This window comes from Lampetra fluviatilis, chromosome 2 (assembly GCF_964198595.1).
Source record: "Lampetra fluviatilis chromosome 2, kcLamFluv1.1, whole genome shotgun sequence".
Classification (NCBI taxonomy): domain Eukaryota; kingdom Metazoa; phylum Chordata; class Hyperoartia; order Petromyzontiformes; family Petromyzontidae; genus Lampetra; species Lampetra fluviatilis.
In genome coordinates this window covers 31,665,578-31,689,605 of record NC_136276.1, presented here as the reverse complement: position 1 = coordinate 31,689,605, position 24,028 = coordinate 31,665,578, and the positions used below count along the sequence as shown (strand labels likewise).

The following is a 24,028-nucleotide window of genomic DNA, read 5'->3' as shown; positions in this document are numbered from 1 at the left end:
AAGTGTCACACTAATCGGCGAGAAGGACCATGCGTCTGTGGTGGCGGTGGTGGATGCTGGTGGGACTTGTACGAGGTGTTTGGTGGTCGAAGCCCTTTCGATCCAGCAAAGAGGCTGTTTCGAGCGACGCGTTTGGGGGGAGGAGGCGGCTCAGCCTTAAACCTCAACGTGCAAGCTCGGTCGGGGAATCGCCCAGCAGTCCGTCAACCACGATGCCCCCCCTTGACGAAGATTCCCTCCAAAGCTCGTCAGCATCGGCGTCCAAGGTGTCATGCAACCTCAACATTCGCGGCATTATTCAGCGATGCGTTGTAGTTGCGTTGTGTCCGCCCACGTGTATGATTGTACGATTTAACTAAGGATGTGTGGATGTTATGTGGACGGCATGGGATTGAATGTGATGAAACATTTTGAATTTTCCCCCGTGTACGATGTTGTCAGACGTGGAAACGTAACCGCCCCCCCCACCCCCATTTACTTTCGCGAGTGGTTTTCAAGAACCATAGCCTCAGGGAATTACTGTCCGAGCCCTTACCCCGACATGCGTCGAACAAAGAACTTAGCTACCACGCGTTCCTGTGAGTGTAGTAGTACACACGATCACAGCCCCCCCCCCCCCTCTTTTAGGCTCCCAAGAGTCACAGATTGTAAACATTCGGGCCTGAAAAGACAATTAATAATATGTCAGAATTTGATCGGTACATTGGCCATGTACAAACAATATCTTTGTAAATGTGGCAATCTCGTCGGGTTGGTTAAGGGTAGATTAATTTTTTGGCACGAAAGCTACAAACGGTGTGGCCTAACCCCCCCCCCCCCCAAAAAAAAAAATACTAATAAGGTTTAGCCATACTTGCCAAGTTTTGTTTTCCTGTCATGCTGCTATGCAGCATTGTTGATATGCGTATTGCCAACAGCGTTCAATTTAAATGGCATCCGCAAATTCGTAAATGTCGTGTTATTATTATGCACAAATCGCCCAGGATGCACAGTTTTTTTTATGTTTTTTGGTGGAATTTTTTCCACGGTTCAACCCTCTTAAAAGTGATGCATCTATACTTTTTAAGAAAATATAAAACTTCTCTAATACACGTATTACTGCTTCCTTATAAAATGCCACACGCGTACACTTTTGAGAGAATTGAAATTCTGTACAAGGTGAACGTGTTCAGGCATTCGTGAATGACAAATGGTCCTCCTTCAACACAATGTCTGGCCACCACCAACACCGCCAGGCCACACACACACACGTCTGGGAACATCAGGCACAATTCCACAGCTTGGATAGACTGTGCAGCCCCATTCACCACTCAGCCAGCAACCTGGCACCTTTCATATTCTCATCTTTTCAGCCATTTGAATGAAGGCTTATGGCGAGCAAGACATTTCAAATTAGACAATGTTCTTTGGGAATTGCTGCTTTTGGGTCTTTGTGCGTACGTACGATAGCCGTGTGATTTGTTTTTCTACGCACTGTCGTGTCTTGTTTTTGCAACTCACTGTGGTTTCGGTCAGCACCGTTATTGTTATGATGGCTTTTTTCCCCTCCACACATTTTATTGCTGGCTGGAGAGGAAGTCGATCACAAATTATATGTATGAATCCTTGCTTCCTGGTTCGACGTTGATGCAAGTGCACGGAAAAGGATGACGTTTTGTGATGAAACAACAACAGCCGAATATTTGTGACATTTGCGTGAATGAATTAAGACTGTAATTTCCCCCCCCCCCCCCCACATCAGTTCAATAATAAGCAATTGGCTGTTTTTTGTGTACCTTTAGTGTGTGTGCGTGCGATGTAAGGTGTGATTGCCTTTTCTGTAGGAACTTGTAAATAAGAAGGTTGCCAGTTTAACACGTAGGCTTTCGCGACCAATATTATTCATAATCACCGATTTTGGGTTTAGATGGCGTTATTTATAAATGTGTCGTAACCCTCCACCACCCGACACGGCCAATCAGTAAAAAAGTGTCACGTTGACAAAAGACAAATAGTTCACTGCTTTAGCCCACCGGTGTGTTGAAGCGTGAAACCACAACATTTACAATTTGAGTACGACGTTTCGCTGGTAACTGCATCCAGTTTCAACACACCGGTGGGCTAAAGCAGTGAACTATTTGTCTTTTGTCAACGTGACACTTTTTTACTGATTGGCCGTGTCGGGTGGTGGAGGGTTACGACACATTTATAAATAACGCGATCTAAACCCAAAAACGGTGATTATGAAGAGGGTTGCCGTCTGTCCGGGTTTTTACCAGTCTGGGAAATGGCGTATATGTTCGGGTAGCAGGGATTAAATTAAGTGCATTGCATTACACTGCACTATAATGTCAGACCTGGGGCTGACTGGCAAATTATGTCTGCATTTTGGTCTGTGGCAAAGCTGCTAACCCTACTCGTATGACATCATTTATTTATGACTCATAATGAAAACCCAGTGTGGTTTAAAGCAGATTCAAAACAGGTGCGGGGGGGGCGTGCTTTTGATGGAGGAGCCCCGATAATAATACGAACAATTTACGTAAATGCGTTACCACTGGGAATGTATGGGATAAATAAATTCCATTAGCCATATCAAGAGTTCTGTTCGTGAATCTGCCGATACATTCAACGACTTGCGCAATCATCGTTGACAATGCGGTCGCGTCCTCGGTGGCCGTGTGTCGGTCTCGTGGAGGGCCTCCGCTCGACTTCGTGGATCGTCGTCAACGATGGGCGACATTGTTTGTGTTGGTGCCACAGTGGCAGTCTGGGTTGTCATCGAGACCCAACCCCAGCCGTGGAGGTGGTTGGCTGCACAGACATTGCCCTGTAACCCGGGACCTCACCTCCTGGAACTGGTTTTCTGACAAGTTAGAGTATTGGGAGGATATATTCACAGGATGAGGAGTATTTACAATTTTTTTTCAAAATTATTTTGAAGTCATCGAATCTGGTGGTTTTGAGAGGTTTCTCTGCCACACAACGCACACTTTTCAATGCTTTAGCGAGCTACGTGCTACAGTGAAGTACATTTGATGGGCCGATGCATATGCGTTCCCGCGAGCGTGATCCACAAAGGGGCATGGGTGAACTGCATTGCTTTCCCTGCGCTCCTCCTCCACTTTAATCACAGAGACCACGACGCGCAAAATGCAGCAACCGAAGGTGTGGATAAAATGGGCTGATAATGAGAAACCTGGTCCTTTTATGAAGATTCATCCAGCAGTAGAGTGCCTGCTGTAGGCAGGCAGCACTGTAGCAGAGACCCTTAGCTATGATGTCGGCTGAATGGTTTCACGCTGGGCAATATAATACTGGACTGTAATTGTAAGTGTAGGAATATGGTAAAAGGATAATGGCGAAACCCTGCAATGTCGTACCGACGCCAATGCTGGCATGAGGGTCTTCTTCACTAGAGGGAGCTCTGTAGAACCTCTCTGTAGGGTATGGAGCCGACTCTTCACCGCTGGCCAGAGATTTTGGAAGATGTGGGAATACTCAACACTTCACCCCTCCACACACGACCTGGTGGTGCAACACAAGATGTCATCTCTGTGTGTGTGTGAGCGCACGTGTGTGGGGAGCTGTAGTGTAGCATTGAATGCGCTGCGCTACGAAACTTGGCGACCCCCGTTCGATTTCGGCTCGCGGCCAACATCAGTGAGGACGCCAGTGACCCTAGGTCGACTCAGCCTCAAATGAGTACCTGATGTGTAAACATTGCCACTAGGGAGATAAAGGTGGCCGGGCGTGATTTGGCCACCCACCCCCTTGTGTGCTGTGCCAGCCTTTATAAGTGCTCACTAACAGCACTTGCCTCTAAAGTCTGTTGAGGCTATACGGGGGATGTTTGTCTGTGTGCTCGTTGACATTTCAATTTTCCAGCATTTTCTCGTTTGTGGCTCTTTTTTTCATCTGTCCCCCCATTTGCTGTTTCCACCCTTAATGTTCTGAATTTTACGTGTTGTTTGTAAAAGTGCTTTTATATCCTTTGGCATTCATATGCCAGAAACATTAATATCCGCACTTATAACTGGGTATTTTACGCGAGCGTGGAAGAGTTCGCGAATTACCCTCCAGGAGGGACCCGTCTGGAGCTTCCTCTTTAAATCGAGGCCCTTCTGCCAACATTGACGTAATAAAGCAATAGCAGGGCTGCACATCTACCTTTAACCTCTAATTACACCCAGAGCCGGCCCAGCCACTAAGCGACCCTTGCAATTGCAAAGGGCCCCGTGGCCAGCAGAGGGCCCCCTAGAGTCACTGCTAGCTAGTGGGTGAAAAAAATCATACATCAAAGGGGCCTCCAACCAAATTTTGCTTAGGGCCCCCAAAGGTCTAGGGCCGGCTCTGATTACACCGCAATGTTGCTGAATAAAACCCACGGTGCTCGTGGGTAACTCTTGCCTACAACATCAGGCAAAACAACGGTATGACGTTTAACAGGCTGATGAGCCTCAGAAAGTCAAATCCAGTTTCGGGTTTTCCTGCTTAAACAAATTCTGTCGAAAAAAGACGGCTCCAATGTTAATTTAGTTTTCGATGAAAGATGCTCTTCGCAATAAAGGTTTTTGTCAAATAGTTCCAACTTCAGCCCGCCGGTGTGTTGAAGAGTGAATCCACAACATTCACAATCTGAGTACGGGCGATTTGCCCGTTGATGCTGGATGTAATTACCAGCGAAACGTCGCACTAAGATTGTAAATGTTGTGGATTCACTCTTCAACACAACGGCGGGTTGCAGCGGTAACTATTTGGCGTTTTGTTTACGTGACAAATCCCTTACTGATTGACCATGTTGGGTGGTGGAGAGTTTCGACACATGTATACTTATGTGATCTAACATAAAAACCTTTATTATGAATATTGGTCACGAAAGCCTACGTGTTAATCCAAAGATGCTTTTGCCCGTTACTTTTAATAGTACATTTTGTGTGTGGTAAATATGTACAGTGTGCGCAACAATTAGGGGATGGTTCTTGAGTGTGATGAACATTGAATGTGATTTTATCAGAAAAAGTTAATTGGCAGAGTGATTTTCTGTACAAATGAGCATTGAGACAGTGCTCAGCCTCTTGGTCACAATCCCTGTAAAGCTAGCGATGGAATTCCACATACCTATGGCAGGGGCGAGTCTCTGCATACGACCAATCACTCTTGACTTCCGCACAAAGCGGTACTTATTTTCCCGACCCCCAGAGGTATGATGGATGGGCTGAGTTGACCCCCTCCCATGATTTGAACTTGCAACTTTCCGATTGCAAGCCACACGATCGACCGGCGGAGCCACGTAAAATAACCGAATGGAATTCTAAAGAATGCTGCCAAACGATGCAATGTGGAGACCAAAATAAGACAAACACAAAACCAGAGAGAACAAAACACTCAAAATAGATGGTGCACACGGAAGCCACTCGGTTTGCATTCAAATAAAACAAGTCTTTATTAAAAAGCGAAAGACTAAAATATATATTTTTTTTAAATGAGAAAATAAAATGCATTAACGAATGATTAAAATTGGCGAGCTGCATTCAGTTGGTCTTTATGTCAGTAGTAAATGCCTTTAAAATAACAGACCTCGGCTATTCTTTTTTAATAAGCTCATAACACAACGTACAGTTAACAAATAAAAACCGCAGAGAACAAATTTGCAAGAAAACAAGAAACGTGAATATGTAGATGATCGAATGGTTATGTTAATGAATGCCTATTGGTATCATGGAATATGGTTTTAAAATGGGTCCCTTATGTGCCTTTTTAAGCCATGCAATGAGTGGTATTCTAAAGCTTGTCCCATGAGTCTTGTTATCTACGAGCCGTGGTGTGTGAATGTAAACGTTTGGAGTACCATCACGAGACCCTGTGGCCGATGACCACCTATCTACAAAGGAAGACGCAATCCAAAATGCGATCAGGTGTCATTTATATTTCATTCCGAAAAAAAAAAACATCCACCCGGAGTAATGTGCCGGTTTAAAACTTTTCTGCTTCGTTTAGAATAATTGCCGATTCACTTCTCAAATCAGCCATTGTGACTCAAGTTATCAACACATGTTCATTTCAAATTGATCAAACATAGGTATGCACTCACTGCTGCACTGCGATGTATTTAAAATTCCGGCTCCCAGAATGCAATGCACATCACATCCACGGTAATATCACATTTTGTTTTTTTAAATCGCAGTTGCCGGGCAAAGACGAAAAGGCCTCAAAATGGCAAGCGACCAGCAACAGACTCCACTATTGAAGGTGTAAATGGACATTGGCTAATACGTTTGTTGAATCGCGGAAGGCCATGCACGCTTTCGGCGAAAGAGACGATGTGGGAGAGAATTCCGAAGTTGAGCAGTGCGAGAAAAGAAGCAGAAAAGATAAGTGTTGTGGCATGCAGTATAGCGGTTGAACTGTGTGGGTGATCCAAACACAGTCAGTCTAGTAGACCGGGTAACTGAACACAGGTAGAAGAATCCGAGTGAAGTTCATGGAATCATGGGAATAGTGACCTTAGTAGCAGCAATAGAAGAGTGATCAAGGAGCCGGCTGACTACATCGCAGTCGTGCGGCACTTAAAAAGTGGCTAAATAATTTGAAAATTATGAGTTGAGAACTATTTGGCTTTGGGTTGAGCCTTCCTTCAAACCAATTCTCGTATGCAACAACATTTTTTTTAAAGCCAATGTGGAACCATCCCGATGTTAGGTATCACTTGGCTATGCTAGTTGAGGGAAATATTGTACTGTAAATGTATACCAACTAATGGTATCTTTTAAAAATAGAAAGTATGCGTTGCCGTGAAGCATTATGGGTAAACGCATGCATTAGCATAACTCCATTCTGTCATCACAAAAACATCTACGTTTTAGCCATATCCCTATTGGCTTTCCAGACCAATATTATCAAGCCGCATTTTTTGAAGCAAGAAAAGTGTGGACCATTTTTTGCATACGTCTTACTGCTGATGATACCCAGAAGGTTTAATACATACTTTTTTTGCATTATTTATACAGAACGGACAGTCTGGTTATATATGCTTTTACCCACTCCAAGTGGAGTGTGCTCTGATATGGTATGAACATGATTTCATAACATGTTCATGACTGAATAATTGCCCAGCATCAAATCAATTTGTATCGTGACATCTACTTCCTCTATGCCAGTCTTACCATTTGCATTTCACTTGTAATGTGCTTATTTGTTTTCGCACACTAGCAATGCGGTTAAAATTAACAGGCACCAATATAAATGATCGAACAAAAATAAATCAATTTGAAAAAACAGCGTAACAGCATTTGCAAAGTAACATAAGCCCTATAGGAAGATGCGTAAACATGCAAAGTGTACCCTCGTAGCTGTACCATGCACGCTTGTTCTATTTAGCCATATTTATATGGCTGAGTAATACATGTTTTTGTCTATCGACTAATGAATATGCTTCAAAAAATAACTATGATTTAGTTTGTTACTTTATTCCTGACCGTGTGATACTGATCTCCCTGAACTCTGTTTTCGGGTCGTGCCACGTGCTGTTCTGCACGATGTCTGACGTTTCGCCCCCAATGTACTGGCAGCTTCTTCAGGAAACGTCAGATACCGTGGTATACAATGCGCGGAACAACTCGAAAACGTGTCAGAGAGCCATACAGCACAGCCACGAAAACTTCAGTAAATATCCCAACATCATCCGTGAATTCGTTTCCAATCATCTCTCAAGCGTGTCCCATTTGATATAACACTCAACAAAGTGTCTTTAAGATCCTCCTCACAAAGATCCCCTTTTCCCTTGTAGTGGTAAATACTGAAAATTAGATTTATTTTTAAAAAGAAAAACATAAAACAGTGTATTACTGTATTACGAGTATCATTATAGACCACCGAGATATATTTAAGCAGCATGCATTTGTAAACTATACACAGCAAGTAATCTCAAAGTAATATTAAGCCTGGAGTTTTTATAAGATTGAAGGCAAAACAAATATATGATTAGGCATTGATGGCTTTCGGCATTTCCACACCGGTGGTTTGTAACTTTGTAGACCATGAGGACCGAGGGAGCAGGGGTGAATTAGGCAACACCCAAGTGGGTCCCATCAGTCCATTCGTAATGATGCACCAATTCAATGATTCTAATATCGATTCGTAAGCTCGTGATACATGCACTGGGTCATACGTGTAAGAATCAATGTCAATATAGAGCGCTGTGGTTAGTGCACGGTGCTAAAGACTTAAGTACAATTCCCGGTCATGGGCAAGTGGTATCTGACCCGTTCCTGCACCACCACTCGCAGCAAGCCCACGTTGCCTAATGTGGTGAAGTATGGTGAAACAAACCCTGATGGCTTTGCATCATGGGGAGGCCTTCATCCAGCAACTTGATAGGCAAAGAGCTGTGAATTTACAGGGTCTCTGTGGTAGTATCATGTGTAATTAAATCACTTAGAAGTGGACGACAAAGTTGAGATAGGTCTGTGAAACTAAAGGCACACTTGGCAGGAGGGTTGCCATCTTAGCCTGGCTTTCCCCGGATTATCCAATCTTTGAGGAAGCTGGTCCTGGGAAATCTGCAAGTTTTCATTAAATGTCTCAGGGCTTTTGTCAGTCTACACTTACAATACACAACTTTAAGACAATGCTTATAGTTGCAGTTCTCCCCTCTTTCAGTTGTGTCAAATATATTCGTCTTCCCATATGTTCTGGCTTTCTGTATCCCAGGGATACAACTTAACCGTATAAACCTCAGCATGTTCGTCATGGTGTTGAAGACACATTGTATCGAGATTTGAGAAAGTCCCAAGCGTTCGAGAACATCCCAGCTGTGGTTGTTTACAACTGTTCTGCTATATGCTGATTAAGATCCCTCAAACCTATCAGTTTTTTGGCACACAATTCATCTTTTATAAAACTCCAAAATTCAACCACATTTAAAATGTTGTCCAATTATAATGATTTAATAATGAATGATGCCTATAAAGGATCCCCGTTATATATCATGGCATATATAAATCTGTTCACTTGACCCCTACAATTACTAGTAGGCCACCACATTTACAATAAACTTAACACAGTTGTCAATAACACTGCGACCTTAAAAGGAGAAACATACAATAGGCAAAGTAGCATCACCGATAATATACTTTTTCCTTTAAAGGCCACAGCGTTATTGACGAATGTGTTTAAACGTTTGTTGTTTGTGTTTGCACACCACTGCCAAATCAGTATCACCAAATAATCTGACTAACTTTACAGATTATTTCAGCATTGGGGAAAATCACGTAAACTTCAGCCGCACGCTTTGTCCGTCTGTAACATTCTAACATAAGGACAATTCATTTTCCCAACCATTTCCACTGGGTCTCTCGTCCTACGTTTAACAAATTCATTTAATTAAGTGTATCATCAGACTTTTAAGTTGCAATTTCAAGCGAGAGTACGGTGTAGTGTTTGTGGCTTTTTACCAATTCCCAACTTGAAAAGTGGAGGCAAATGCCACTACTGTACGTGGCAGTGGCTCTTCCGTTCCATTTCATCAATGGCACGACCACAATCACTACCACTGCCCCACAGAGCCACCTTGATACGACAAAATATTCTTCCATGAAATCGCCATTGGGAACAGTGCACTGCAACAACATGCTCGGGGCCTAGTGGAGGAGTTAAAATACACGATAGTCACTCAGCAAATAACAAATCTTTAAATAAAATTCCACAATTAATTGCTATTTTTGCAACAAGTGCATATTAGTTGAAGAGTGTCTTCTGAAGATACATTGTTTTAGTCAGCCCTACAATATGCATATAGCACACATTAACATAAAACTACTGAAAACAGTACGTAAATAAAGGTAACGTTTTAGTGTGAGCAAATACAGTACAGGACCATATATCCGTTTTCGCTCTTGCTTTGCACCACGATACTTTAGTAGAGTATACAGTAACTGGCACTTATTGCCAAGTGATTTAGTTACAAGTATAGTTATGACACGTTTCCAATAATAAATCGCTGTACTCTTCTCGTAATTGTCTATAACTGTGAGTAACACTGCAGTAATCATTTTGGCAATCAAACTTTCATGTCATGTTAAAATTACTGTACGTACTAAATTACTACAGATTATTGTTCAACTACATCTGCTGGTTAGCCTCAAATGGAGCTCACTACACTATATCTATAGAGTATTGCTAAATATAAAAACATTTTTTTTCTTTGGGATAAATTGATATTCGTTTTTAACTGTATTTTACTTTGGTATTCAGCTTTGGCATTGGTAGTATGTAAGCCATGTGAAAGTACCTTTCGTATAAAGTTATTACTGTACTTGATATGTCATTATGCAAACCACAGTGCTGGTGTTCCTTTATGTAATCTTATATCTGTGCTAAAGCATACATTGAAATCCCATCATTAAAAATATACCAGTGGTTTACAAAAAAACACACATTTTTTTCTGGGTCATTACACTGCTCGCTTTACGCACCTTTTTTAAGCCAAATTTTAGTGAACAAACAACCACACAGTCTGTAGTGACACAAGGCAAGAGACGGCCGAAGCGAGGCCTAGTAACGACGCGTGTATGAGTACGACGTGTACCCAGAAGCGTTGCCAGACGAAAAACTCATCGGAGATCCGAACCCCATGAGGCCCTGGCCTACGCCCGCATCGAAACTTCCCCTTCGCGAGCCGGGCCTGGAGCCCGAACGCGAGCCTGATTGCGAGCCGTATGCAGAGCCCAAGCCTCCGCTGATGCCAATGACGCCGCTGGCCTCCAGCAGCCGGACTCCACTCTCCGAATCCACCATGCACCGGTCCATTGCCTCCTTGTAGGACATGCGTGTGCGGCTCTTTGGGCACGTGAGGTACTTGAAGTGTGCATTGATGTCGCGGAGTTTCTGCACCAGAACGAGATCCACCAGGCCCCAGTTGACGCTGTCTTCCAGGGATGTGCGCTGCCCAGTGCCCGGGTCCACGATGCCACCCGTAAGGTACTGAGCCTCCAGAAAACGGCGGCCTGACTCATAGGTGATCAGCCCTTTCTTCATTGCCACCATGATTGGCACCTTCATCTTTGTAATGGGGTCTTCGTAGCCAGTGAAGGCCTTCTCGGCAACGGACACCATCTGAATTAAACGATTGTCCAGAAGGCCGTATGTGACGGCATCCCTTAAGTTGTATCGCCTCCCAGTGGTTGGGTCGATGATACCTCCTGTGCATGCTTGAATCTCCAGTAGCCTCTGGGCAGTGAAATTGTCCACCAGCTTGCGCTGCAAAGCTTCGTAGATGGAGATTTTTTCAAGCTTTTGGTTATCCAAGATTCCGCCTACTGGTTGTGTCTCCTCAACAGGATCGTTCCACATGCCCAGAACCCGGCTGGGATCTGGGCTAAGCATTGGGCTGCCTGGTATAATGGAACTGCTGCTGCTGCTGCTGGTGCTGAGGGTGGTCATTCTGGAGTGATAGTCTGTGCTGCTGCTCGAGGTCAACTTTCCAGACAAGACGTCAGCGAGCTCTGTGATTGCGAGCTTTCCCGAACGATACTGCGTCATGGTGCTCTGCGTAATCACTCCCTTCTTCAAGGCCTCCTCAATGCTGAAACTGCGGCCTGTGCGTCGGTCCACCAAAATGGAGGACACGACACCATCGCCGGTTGTGGTTGTGATCTCCTCCCACTCGCACTCTTGCTCGGACAGCTGGATGTAGGTCTGATGGTCAATCAGCTTCCTCTTGTAAGCTTCGTAAACTGTCAACTCTTCGTTGGTGTCTGGGTCAACGATGACAACTTTGCGCTTCCTCACGGACGATTTGGAGGACATCTTCCGCTCTTTTTTCTTCTCCTTGATTGGTAGAAGAGAAAGCCCTGTGGCGGGGTCTTTGATGCAGCGCTGAAACAGGTCCAAGTAAGAGAGATTTTCTTCAGTGTTTGGGTCGAAGAATCCCTTGGTGTCGTCACTGGGATCGAGCAAAATTTGGTTCATTTCCTCATCGAAGAGCCCTCGCGTGTAGGCCATCTCCACGGGAATACGGTGGCTGGCCTGTGGGTCAATGATGCCTCCCGTGGCGATCTGCGCCTCTAAAAGGCGGATGCCGTGCTCCTTGATTATCAGCCCTTTCTTCATGGCTTGGAAGAGAGACATGACTTCACCAGAAAACTTATCAATGTAACCGGTCACAGCACGCTCTGCAGAGAGAAGTTTGTCTAGGTATTCTGGACCAACCAGTCGCCTTTTCACTGCCTCATCGACAGACATCTTCATGTTATTCACAGGATCAATCATATAGCCTGTTGCTGCCTGCGACTCCATCAACACTAGTCCTGTGCCAGGCCGTAAGAATCCCCGCTTTATGCCACTGTACAATGGAAGCTTCTCCCTTGTCGCTTCAATGTACAAACCGGCAATGCCGCTTGTGCCTTCAAGGTACCCTCGGATAGTGCCTGAGACCTCGTCTATTGATCTCGATCCCTCCCTGAGCTGCTTTGCCATCTCCGTGGTCAATATGTTGGAATTGAGTAGCTCGCTCAGGGTGACCTGGCGACGCAGGCCCTTGAAGGTGACCTCCTTCTTCCCTGTGCGAATGAGCTCCCTGTCTTGAATGATTTCGATGATTATTATGATGATGCGCTTGATGGTGATCTTTCCAGTGCGATACTGCACAATCAGCTCATTGCGTTTCTCATCACCAATCAAGTTGGTGTCGTAAAGGACCTCCCAAACGGTCATCTTTTTCCCGGCCATATCTCCAACTGGGATCTCTACTACCTCATCCTCCAGAGCTTTTTTGGCATCTTCAATCGTGTAAGTGTATGTTATTTCTGTCTCTGGGGCGGCAGCAGCAGCATTGTAATCGGTTACTGTGATGCTGGGGGCATTGGCAGCAACACTAGTAGAAACGCTCAATTCTAGCCCGCCATTGCTATGGTTCTGTCCACCCATGTTCTGCACTTGCAATTGTTGATGCTCAAGCTCAAGCCGCCTTCGTTCTTCCTCCATTTGTAACAACAATCTCTGCTTCTCAATCTTCTGAAGTTCCACTCTCTTGAGCTCTTCAATCTCCTGAAACTCAATTATCTTGCGTTCCTCCATCTGTTGGAGGTCGACCCTCCGTTGCTCCTCCATCTTCTGCAGCTCGAGTTTTGTTCTCTGGTCAAGCCGCTCCATCTCAAGCTTCCTTTCAAGCTCCACCCTCTGATGGTTTTCCTCAAGCTCCCTGAGCTTTTTTAGAAGCTCGTCCTTCTCCTGTTCAGCACGCAGCTTGTCCGCCTCTGCTTGCATTCTTTGTTGCTCCAGCATGTCAATGACTTCCCTTTCGAAGCCAGGACTGCTCTGCTGCTGCAGCTGATACATCGGAGGCTCACGTTGCTGCTGCTGCTGCTGAAGCAGAGCTTCCTGCATCTGAAGTCTCAGCTGAACATTCTCTTCTTCTTGCTGGTGGCGTATTTTGGCCTCGGCCTCCAGCTGAGCTTTAGTTTTCCTGAGCTCCTCTTCATACATCTTCTGGAGCCGGGCCTTCTCCTCGTCCAGAAACTTCTGCTTCAGCAAGAGAGCTTCGTTCTCATCCATTTGAGAGGCGCTGTCTTGAAGATACTCCCTCTGAAAAATCACGACTTCCTTGGGGTGTGTAGTGGTCTCTTGTGGAGTCACCTACAAAGGAAGTTACTGTTAATCAAACAGCACCACTTAAATCAATAAATATATAAAGCTTATTTATGTGTGAGCATAAAAAAACATACAAAAAGTGTTTATTTAATCAATAAATACATAGACTCGGTTTATAATTTTAAAGACTGAAAATACTATCCTTTAGCTGCAGAATTTATTATCACGAAGATAACTGAGATTTCCTCAAAAGGTAAAGGTGCAGCCCTGAAAATACTCTCTCATGCTACTGCTGGCAGAAGGGCTTTCACTCGTGGGAGATCTAAAGTAGGTTCTGTAATTTTGGCTTCTAATCTTCCGCACTGGCCAGACGTTGGTGGCAGTATCGATGCTTTGCCACACCACACAAGCGACCTGCCAATTGACTATATCCATCTATCCTGCCGACTAGAAAGCGGGAGGGATTTAATAAACTTGCTAACTGTTTCAACCGATCCGTCGGCAGTGCAGTGTGATGACCATTACAGATAACTTCCCAGAGCATTTATTTGCGTTTACTGACGTTGCGTTTACTGAGGTTTTAAGAACCAAGAAAAAGCCAAAGTGTGTTTTGTTTTCAGAAAAAAAACCCTGCAGCTTTTAAATCTCTATATGGTATAACATTTATACACTTTTTGTTTGTTATTTTTTTGAAACTACCTTTATTTTAATGATTAATGAATGCTCAATACCTGTGTAGCTTGAATATGAAACTTTTCCGCCTCCTGTCTCAGCCTCTCCTTCTCTTGCTCCAGTGTGACGATGAAGCACCTCAGTTTGACCACCTCACTCTCCATCTTCAGCTCCTTCTCGCTTCGGTTGTCCACCTCGGTTTCCTGCAGCTGCTTCACCTTCAGGAGAACCTGCTTCTCTGCCTCGAGCCTCTGCTGACTAATTTCCTCTGCCTGGGCCTTCTCTCGAATGGCCTCTTCCTGGGCCTTTGCTCGTTCCTTGGTCAGCTCTTCGATGTGTTGCCTTAGACGGTCCGCCTCGGACGACGCCTCCTGCTGCCTGCGCCGCTCCTCCTCCAAGGTCCGCTGAAAGGCCTGGGTCTCGCTCTCCAGCTGCTGCTCAATCTTTTGGCGATCTTTGACAAGCTTCTGAGCCTCCTTGCTCGATTCAGACTGAAGTCGGTTGAACTCAGCGATGGCTTGCTTCTTTTCCTGGGCCAGCTGTTCCGCCAGGGCCCTCTGTTTCACCAGCTCAGCTTCGGCCTGCTGCCGCAAGTTCGTGGACTCCTCAGCCTTTGATCGAAGGCGAGTGGCCTCTTCGGCAAGAAGTGTCATTTTGTGTGCTTCATCCTCCAAGACCTTTTGCATGTTGTGCGAGTCAGACAGTGCATGCAATCTGTTCATTTCCTCAGCCTGGTTTTTTTGCCTGAGGAGCTCCTCCATTTGGGCTTTGAGTAATGCAAGTTCCTCCTCCACCAATTGTTTCTGTCTGGTTGTCTCTGCAACTTCGAGTTTGAGTCGGTTCAGTTCATCCTCCAGGAGAGATTTTTGATGCTCGGTTTTTTGCAGGAGTGCACGCATGTTGTTAAACTCCTTTTCCACCTCTGCTTTTTGTTGTAATATTTTTTCCACCTGCAGCCTCTGTCGCTCAAACTCCTCTTCGGCGAGTTGCTTCAAGTTCAGGGCCTCTTGCTCGGCACGAGCTCTCTTTGCGGCCTCGTTCTCTGCCTCTTTCCTCAGCCTCTCGGCCTCCCCCTGCAAAAGGGCTTTTAGCTGCGCATCTTCTTCCGCCTGAGACTGCAGCAGGAACACCTGCTCCGCTTGCTTGCGCAGGTTATTTGCCTCTTGCTCGGCGGCCAGTCTCGCCTGGTCCGCTTCTTCTGCGGCCTTCTGTGCCAACTCTGCCTCATCCCTGAGTTTGGTCAACATCTCCTCGTCCTGCTGCCGAACCTTGTTGAACTCTGCGTCCTTCTCAGCCAGTGCGGCAAGGCGGGCCTTCTCCTCTGCCGCCAGACGTTTTTGCGCAGCATCCTCTGCGAGCTTGACCTGGTTAGTGGCTTCACTCTCCGCTTTCTGCTTCAGGGCGAGAGCTTCCTCCGCTTTTTTCTTGAGACGTTCCAGCTCTACCTGAGCAGCCTGGAACTGAGTCGTTGCAAGCTTTTCAGCCTCAAATTTCTGATGAACGACCTCATCTGCCTCTTTCTTCTTCACGGCTTCCTCTTGAGCCACCATTTTCAATTGGGCTACTTCATCTTCAGCTTTTTTCTTAAGTTGTGCTGTTTCTTCTGCCTCCTTTACAATTACCTGCAACTGTGCTTCAAGCTCTTGTTTACCTCTAGACGCATTTTCAAACTCCAATCTGATTATGCGTATTTCTTCCTCAATCTGCCGGCGATTCAATACAGTCTCCTCAACCATTATTTTGTGACGATGGAGTTCAATTTCAGACTGCTTCTGGATTTTTGCCATCTCTTCCTCGATCGCCCTTTTCTGCTGGGCTGACTGCTCCTCAAGAAGTCTACGTTGTTCAGCTTCCACTTCAGCATCTGCGCGAAGTTTGTTGGCTTCTTCCACTGCCTGCATTTTCTCTTGTGCGAGACGATCAGCGAGGGCCTTCTGTTTGGCCAGCTCCTCCTCAGCCTGTTGCCGCAATTTGCCAGTTTCCTCACTCTTTGCACGCAGCTTAGAGGCTTCCTCAGCAAGGCTTTTCATCTTTGTGGCCTCTTCCTCTAAGATCTTCTGAATGTTCTGAGACTCTGCTGTGGCTCTCTGCCGGTTTTCCTCTTCAGTCTTGCCTTTTAGCCTCAGGAGATCTTCCATTTGGGCCTTCACCTCAGCCAGTTCATCTTCCACCAAGCTTTTTTGCTGAATGGCTTCCATTACTTGGACTTTCAATCGATTGAGTTCTTCTTCAAGCAGACCTTTTTGCTTCTGCGTTTTTTTAAGCAAATGTCGCATTTTTGAAAGTTCGTTTTCTGCCGATTCCTTCTGCTCCATTATATTTTCCGCCAGCAGCCTCTGTCGTTCGAACTCTTCCTCGGCGAGCTGCTTCAAGTTGAGGGCCTCTTGCTCGGCACGAGCTCTCTTTGCGGCCTCATTCTCGGCCTCTTTCCTCAGCCTCTCGGCCTCCGCCTGCAAAAGGGCTTTTAGCTGCGCATCTTCTTCCGCCTGAGACTGCAGCAAGAACACCTGCTCCGCTTGCTTGCGCAGGTTGTTTGCCTCCTGCTCGGCGGCCAGTCTTGCCTGATCTGCTTCTTCTGCGGCCTTCCGTGCCAACTCCGCCTCATCCCTGAGTTTGGTCAACATCTCCTCGTCCTGCTGCCGAACCTTGTTGAACTCTGCGTCCTTCTCAGCCAGTGCGGCAAGGCGGGCCTTCTCCTCTGCTGCCAGACGTTTCTGTGCAGCATCCTCTGCTAGTTTAACTCTTTTGGCCGCCTCATCCTCTGCCTTCTGTTTCAGCACAAGCGCTTCCTCCGCTTTTCTTTTCAATTGCTCCAGCTCTTCCTGAGCAACCTGGAACTGACTTGCAGCAAGCTTTTCAGCTTGAACTTTTTTCTGAACGACTTGCTCTGCCTCGTTTTTCTTCATGGCTTCTTCCTGAGCAAGCTTCTTTAGTTGTGCGGCCTCCCCTTCTGCTTTCTCTTTCAGGCGAGTTGTCTCCTCCGTTGCCACTTGAAGTTTTTGCAGCTGCTTTTCCAGATCTGCCTTTCCCTTGGAGGCATTTTCAAAATTCACCCTGATGATATGGATTTCCTCCTCAATTTGTCGTCTCTGAAAAATGGTCTCCTCGACCAAGAGCTTTTGCCTCTGAATCTCCAGCTCTGAGTGCTTCTGGATTTCGGCCATCTCCACCTCAATAGCCTGTTTTTGCTGTGCAGCTTGCTCTTCGAGGAGCTTCCTTTGCTTGGCTTCCCCTTCTGCCAGCTGTCTCAGCCGCTCGTTCTCCTCCGCTTGTTCTTGCAGCACTCTCTCTGCATCATCCTTAAGTTGGCTGGCCTGCTGAATGATGAGCAATTTTTCTTTATGCGCCTTCTCTGCCTCCGCACGCTGCCGGGAAGTCTCTTCTTCCATTATTCGCCGATGCTGCATGGCCTCGTCAGCCAGCTTCTTGAGGCGAGCCGCCTCCTCTGCAAGATGCTTCATCTTGGCGGCTTCTTCCTCAAGAATCTTATCAGTCTTCTCTTTTTCAGCATTTGCCTTCAGCTGGTTCTCCTCTTCTACTTTGAACCGAAGCTTAATGAGTTCGTCCATCTGTGATCGGACTTTGGCCAGCTCCTCCTCCAGCAAGGTCTTCTGCCTTATCGCTTCAGCCACCTCGGCCTTAAGCCTCTGAAGTTCGTCTTCAAGCAGCGACTTCTGCTGCTCCGAGTCTTGCATGAGTATGAGCAGTCTCTTCACCTCCTGTTCTGCCTGTTGCTTCTGCTGCGTGGTCTTTTCGGAAAGCTTGAGCTGTTTACCCAGCTCGTCCTCAGCCTGCGATTTCTGCTTCTGCGCCAGTTGCTGGGCTTCACCCCGGGCTTTAGCCTCACGCTCAGCTGCTGCTTTTTGTTTCTCGGCTTCCTGCTGAGCCTGGCTTTTTTCTCGCGCCAATTCCTCGGCCTTATTTTTCTGCTCCAAGGCCTCCTGTGCTTTTTGCATCCACATCTCAAGCTCAGCCTTGGCGGTCGCCTGGGCCCTTTCTGCGTCGTCTGCAACCTTCTTGCGTAGCATTGCCTCCCTCTTCAAGTCCACAATCATTGTCTGTTCCTCCTGCTGCATTTGTTGCAGCTCCACAAAGGTGGCCTTCTGGGCCTGGATCTCAGCCTCTGCACTCTTCTGGAACGCCTCCTGAGCAACAGCGATCTGCCTCTTTGCCTCCTCTTCCGCTTGCTGCTTTCTATTCTGGGCCTCCTCAGCGATCTTCTTGAGTCTCTCTACCTCAGCAAGGGCCGCTCTCTTCTGACTTGCAGCCTCTTGTTCGGCCGCTATTTTTTTCTTGAGCTCCGCCTCGGCTTCCTCCTTGCGCCGAGCCTCCGTCTCGGCCAGCTGACGGTATTTGGCAGTCTCTTGCTCGGCGGCCTTCAGCCGTCTCTCGGCCTCCTCTGCTCTGGCTCGGAGGGCGTCCAGCTCATCCTCCGCCTCATCCTTACGGCGGGAGGCCCTCTCAAGCTCCATGCGGATTATGAGGATCTCTTCCTCGACCTGCTTCCTCTGGCTCACGGCATCATTTACCAGGGCAGCCTGTCGGCGAACCTCAGCATTCGAGCTCTGCCGCAGTTCCACCACCTGCTGGTCCAGGGCCTCCTTCTGGGATGACGTAGCCTCGGCATAGGACCGCCGCTTGCTGGCGTCGTGATGGATCTGCTGCCTAAGGCGGTCTGCCTCCTCTTCTGCCTGGGCCTTGCCACGTGCGTAGTTCTCTGAGATTTGGCGTTGGCGCTCCAGTTCGTCTTGAATGTCGGCAAGGCGTCGGAGGGCATCCTGCGCTTCGCTGTGTTGCTGCTGCAGCTGTTGCTGTTGCTGCAGCTGTTGTTGCTGCGGCTGCTGGCTCAGCTGTTTTGCTTGCCTCTATGTACATGGAGTGGCACGAGATATTTCACACGGTGAGCGACGTTGATGCATTGCGCGCCCTCATTTTCTGCAATAAAGCCTTGAATATATCACCAGGTTTGTGTTTTGAGGTCATAAACTGAAGCCACAACAAATGCCAGGCACCGAAGGTTACAAAAGCATCCAAGGTCCACTCAATTTAGGGTAGCATTCGTTAATATGATTTAGCGTGTTATTGGCAAACCCAAACATCACAACAAGGACATTTCATGCTTTTTTTAAACTGGGTTAGAGATTGTTTCACCCCTTCCAGTGTTTTATTGTCATTTTTGTTTTGTTGTTTTCATAGTTTACTTTTTCCCCCTTTCAAAACCGATATGGCACTTGCTTTAGGAAGACAGCAGTTTGAAGTGACAGCTGAGAGAACACTGCAGGAAGTATCCGAAGGAAAAGTTTTAGGCTGAATCTTGAGGAGGCAGCAACACACAAACAGCAGAAGGCCTTTGATTGACACCAGCAGGCTCGACAGACACGCAAGCTCTTTGAAGAATAGGTGAAGTATCTTCGACATACCGAAGGGGAGCATTTTGTGATGACATTTCCACAGAGTTTAATTTCAGCTACATCTATCTGAACCCCATTGAGTGATCATCCATTTGAATGTCATTTATAAAGGCAGCTTAAGGGGCTCAATAATATATAAATGAGTTCCACATGTTCGTTTAATAATGAGCATTGCATGTAATTGACTCCCGTGATTTGGCCTACAACCAAATCAGAATGAATATGCTTGGAACGCATCTGAGCTTGTGAGCTAAACTAGGTGTTAACCAATCATCCCAATGTAGCACTTTTATGAAAAGAGCCTTGATATTCCATAAGCTTTTTCTGGGTAGATACATGCCATTATGAAACTCATTCCAACACTTGCCTGTCATGTGTGTGATTTTTTGTAAGTACGGTAAAAGCGTCTAACGAAGAGTTCGCGAAAACGCAGCAGCGGGATCGATACACGGAAGGTGTCTAAAAAGAAGCATCGTCCCTTTGAGAGAATGAAGAACCAAACGAGAGTTCCATGCATCGATTTTTTTCACCCCCCCCCCCCCAAGACGGTTAACGGAGAGGAAGAAATAATTCCACCGGCTGCGCAGAGTGCATCCACACAGCCCCAGAACCCTGACAAAAGAGGACACAGGACAGAGTCTTGAGGCCCCGCAGGGTGTGCATTTATTGTTACCACAGTGTCGCTCGCTTTGTCTTTGCGCCGAGAGGAATGTTACAAGCACACACAGGCGACACGCAAAACTCGATTTAGCACTCGCAGAGAGCGCAGGCAGATTTCCAGAGGAGTCGAGAGTAAAAAAGGCACATTTAAAAACTAAAAAGGACAGGTAAATTTTATAGTAGGAATATCGAGATATGTTGTAGGGTTGAGTACATTGCCTGCATGTTCTTATTGGTTTGTGCCATTTTCTTGATTGATAAATTTAACTGAGTACACAGTTAAATTTATATTCATTGTGCTGAATGCAGAAGAGAAACAAAACTGCTAAAACACTGCAAAAGGGTCAGAAAACCCAGCTGTTTATTCTTGTCAGTAATTACTCCATCTATTTTATTTTAAATACATTTTCAAGAGCACAGGTGGCTGTTTCCAGCATCAAAGCTTTAAAATAATACGCGAGTGTGTGACTTGTGATATTTTTGAAAAGGTCAGAACAAATTGACCTTCCGTACACGCTGGCACTAATGACCCTTTCCAATACTCATCAAAAAGCAATCACCTCCCAGTGCCCGCCAGAAAGAAATACCGAACTCATTAACCAATTGCACGCTTAAGAATGCGACCAATTTTAAGCTATTGTTTTTTTTACTGAAATGTAAAACAAAAACCTGGGTCGCAAACGAAACCGATTACTTAAAAAGTGGCATGAAAGACAACAGGTTCCCAAAATATTTTGAAAAATATCCGTGCATGTATTTTATAAATGCATATATTTTTTAAAAGGTATTGCTCACACTTTGATAAAATGTGCCTTCACAGACCATAGTCAAATGTCAATGTAGATTGCTAATCAACCTCGCATCAGACCTAAGCCAGCGGTGAAACTGTCATATTGTGTCTATCCATAGGTACAAGTTTCTATTTTTTTTAACCCCACAAAAATGGGATATGAATTCAGAAACCCTGCAACTACGAGGCCAAGCGCTCTTTCACAACCGAGCCACCCGGCTGGATTTCACCGGACACAGGAATGGAACAATATCGGGAAACCCAAAAAAATACAAAAACTACTGGCACATTGTGGTGGCAGCAACACAACGCCACTCCAATGCCTCTCAGTAACCTGCCCTCCTCCATACTGCACGCGACGTGCCCCACCCATCACAGCCTCCTCATCCTAATCACCTCTACAACGCTTTCCCGCCATGTCCGATGCCAAACTGCCAAGGTCTTTGCCCTGTCCTGCAATGCATCTGTTATGCACAGCAATTTAAAATCGTTCTCATGCCTGTCTCAGAAACCTTCAAAAAAGATGAACGCTCCAATATAATTGCACAATTCAGCTCGTCAGGATTTTCTGTACATGCGCCTTGTCACATTTCAAATCAAGATGCAAAAAGGTGCAAGTATGTCGAAGACTCGATGCAACCTCACCTGGTTCATAACAGAGGTAACAAACTTGAGTTTCAAATGCACTTTGGTTTACGTCAGATGATCGTAAATTGATTGCAGCAACAACCCTCTCCCTACACTTTTATCTTTTCCCTTCAGTATCGTTTTGGCGAGTGCTTAAATGCACATGTATATTTTGTGTTTGTTATGGTGCCCACTTCATTTATATCAAGGTACGAAGAAGGAAGGTTTTTTTTTCTTTCATGAAATGAGAAAGCAAGAAGGAGATGTCAGAAGTGCCATATCCATTTAAACAAATAAATAAACAAACAAAAACAACATAAACCTGGCAGTGATGGGTAAAGAATGTCATGACCTTGTGTGATGGGAGATTAAACGAAAAATAAATTAAAACCGGCTTCGGTCATCACGAAGGAGATAAATCATGCCAGTAACCGACGGTAACAACGACCGGAGAGGGCATCTCATCATTTTGACCTTCAAAACACTTTCCCGCATGCAAATACTGATGATTGCGTTGAATTCACTGCAGCACGTATTCGGCGATTATTCAAAAAATCTAATTTGCTACGTAAAAAAAACATCGACATTTTTTAAAAGTCATATTTGCATAAGTGCTTACATTAATGTCAAATTGAACGAAAGACGTTCCTAATTTTGCGTGGTCAGAGGTCAAGCGCACCACACCCAAAGCACGGTCCATCACAATCAGGCAGCGTTAGTGCCATAAGCAGCAGGCGCGATCAAGCTCCGGCATTCTCTGTCACCAAGCCCAACACCAATCGCGCACGCACATGCACTTTGCAAGAACAAAAAACCCGTAGCGTTAAGTCAGAAACCACCACCACCACCTCCCCTCCCCCACCAACTGCTAATCAAAACAACGACAGGAAACATTCACACCAACTTTTGGACCAACCGTTTAAAGGAATCAAATATCGCAAATGCACAACTCATGAGTTGACGATAGATAAACTGGGGAAAAGTTCAAAACAAATCTTTAAACAATGTGTCCCGTTCTGCTTGGCATTCTCCACGAGCCAGAGATGCGAGGCTTTGATTGGCCCCAGACGATGAGCGTGTGGTAGTGCGTGGTAGCGAGTGTTCGTGTCCGTAAGTACGCGCGCGCCCGTGTGTGTGTGTGTGCAACGAGCACTCACCTGCTCTCCCTGCAGACGCTGCAGTGTCTCGCTGATGAACTTCACGTACTGGCTCGTCATCGTCACCAGCGCCGTGTATCGGGTCCGCAGGGTCATGTACTATTATGCACAAAAACGCCAACACCCACCAATGTGATCACCGTACAGCGGCAGCGTCATCGCGATACGACAATGCATCGGTGTATCATACGATGAGCAGTGTTGTCTGTTCCGCAAAAAATGTGAAGTCTTGATTATCCTCGCCAATGTTCATTTATTGTTTGGAAATTCTATTTTGTGACATGTTGAAATAACATACACCAATTCAACTCCTAAACAAATAGCCATTATCCATGAAATTAATGGCTTGCAAAAGTTTTTTCCTGAGTGACAGCTTGACAATTTTTACGACGCCATTTTATCAGTTCATTTGTGAGATTTTAATTGGTTCTTGTGTACCTGACCATTTTGCTAATTAATTAGCATTCCAAAATCGTAAAGCCGCAACAATTTGAAGAATGTTCATAATTGGGGCTGGCTTCTGTTGCGTTAACAGCGCCGCGGTGGCGCCACGAGTTTAAAAACACGCCAACGGGCCATCCTGCCGATGCGATACAACAACCTGTGGGCCGGTATTCCGACTGACAGACAAGGCAGGCCCGCAAGCGGACGGTCGAGTGCGATGGGTGTCTCCCGTTGACCTCTGACCTCCTGCATGATGGAGTCGCTGGTGGAGAGCAGGCGGCGACGTTTCACCGGCGACCTCTGGTGTGTGTCCACCATCGCCTTGTAGGTCATCAGCTGCAGCTCGTAGTCCTAGGGCACAAGGTGCAGCTTCATCAGGACATTCAGTGTCAAGAGTGCAAATGTGCCCCCAACCTAGAATTATTGAACGTTTTTAATAGGGCTTCAGAGCGCCGTACGGGAAATGTGAAGCCGCAACAATTTGAAACGGGAGAAGCTTAGCGGTTAGACATAGTTTCTTCAGGCACAGCATTCCAAACATGAGGGCCAAGAACCGAAAAAAGCCAAGCTCCGAAACGTTTTTTGCCGAGAGCGTGGCTAACAGAGGAGCATGATGCGCAAGGACCTCAACCCAATCGATTCTCACTGTAACCAAATCGTTGTGCATGTGACTTAACCACTGTCATGTGCTACCCTGT

At 46.0% G+C, this 24,028-nt stretch overlaps 1 protein-coding gene across 3 annotated transcripts in view; it reads right to left on the bottom strand.

Moving 5' to 3' along the window:
• Positions 1 to 24,028, bottom strand: part of LOC144945478 (microtubule-actin cross-linking factor 1-like) — a 327,032-nt gene that overhangs the window by 161,275 nt on the left and 141,729 nt on the right. For all 3 annotated transcript variants that reach the window (XM_078873993.1, XM_078873994.1, XM_078873995.1), the window contains 2 exons: positions 23,574 to 23,681; positions 22,887 to 22,985 (listed from right to left, as the gene is read on the bottom strand). In XM_078873993.1, the coding sequence (XP_078730119.1) occupies positions 22,887 to 22,985; positions 23,574 to 23,681 (207 nt within the window). The remainder of the gene's footprint in view (positions 1 to 22,886; positions 22,986 to 23,573; positions 23,682 to 24,028) is intronic.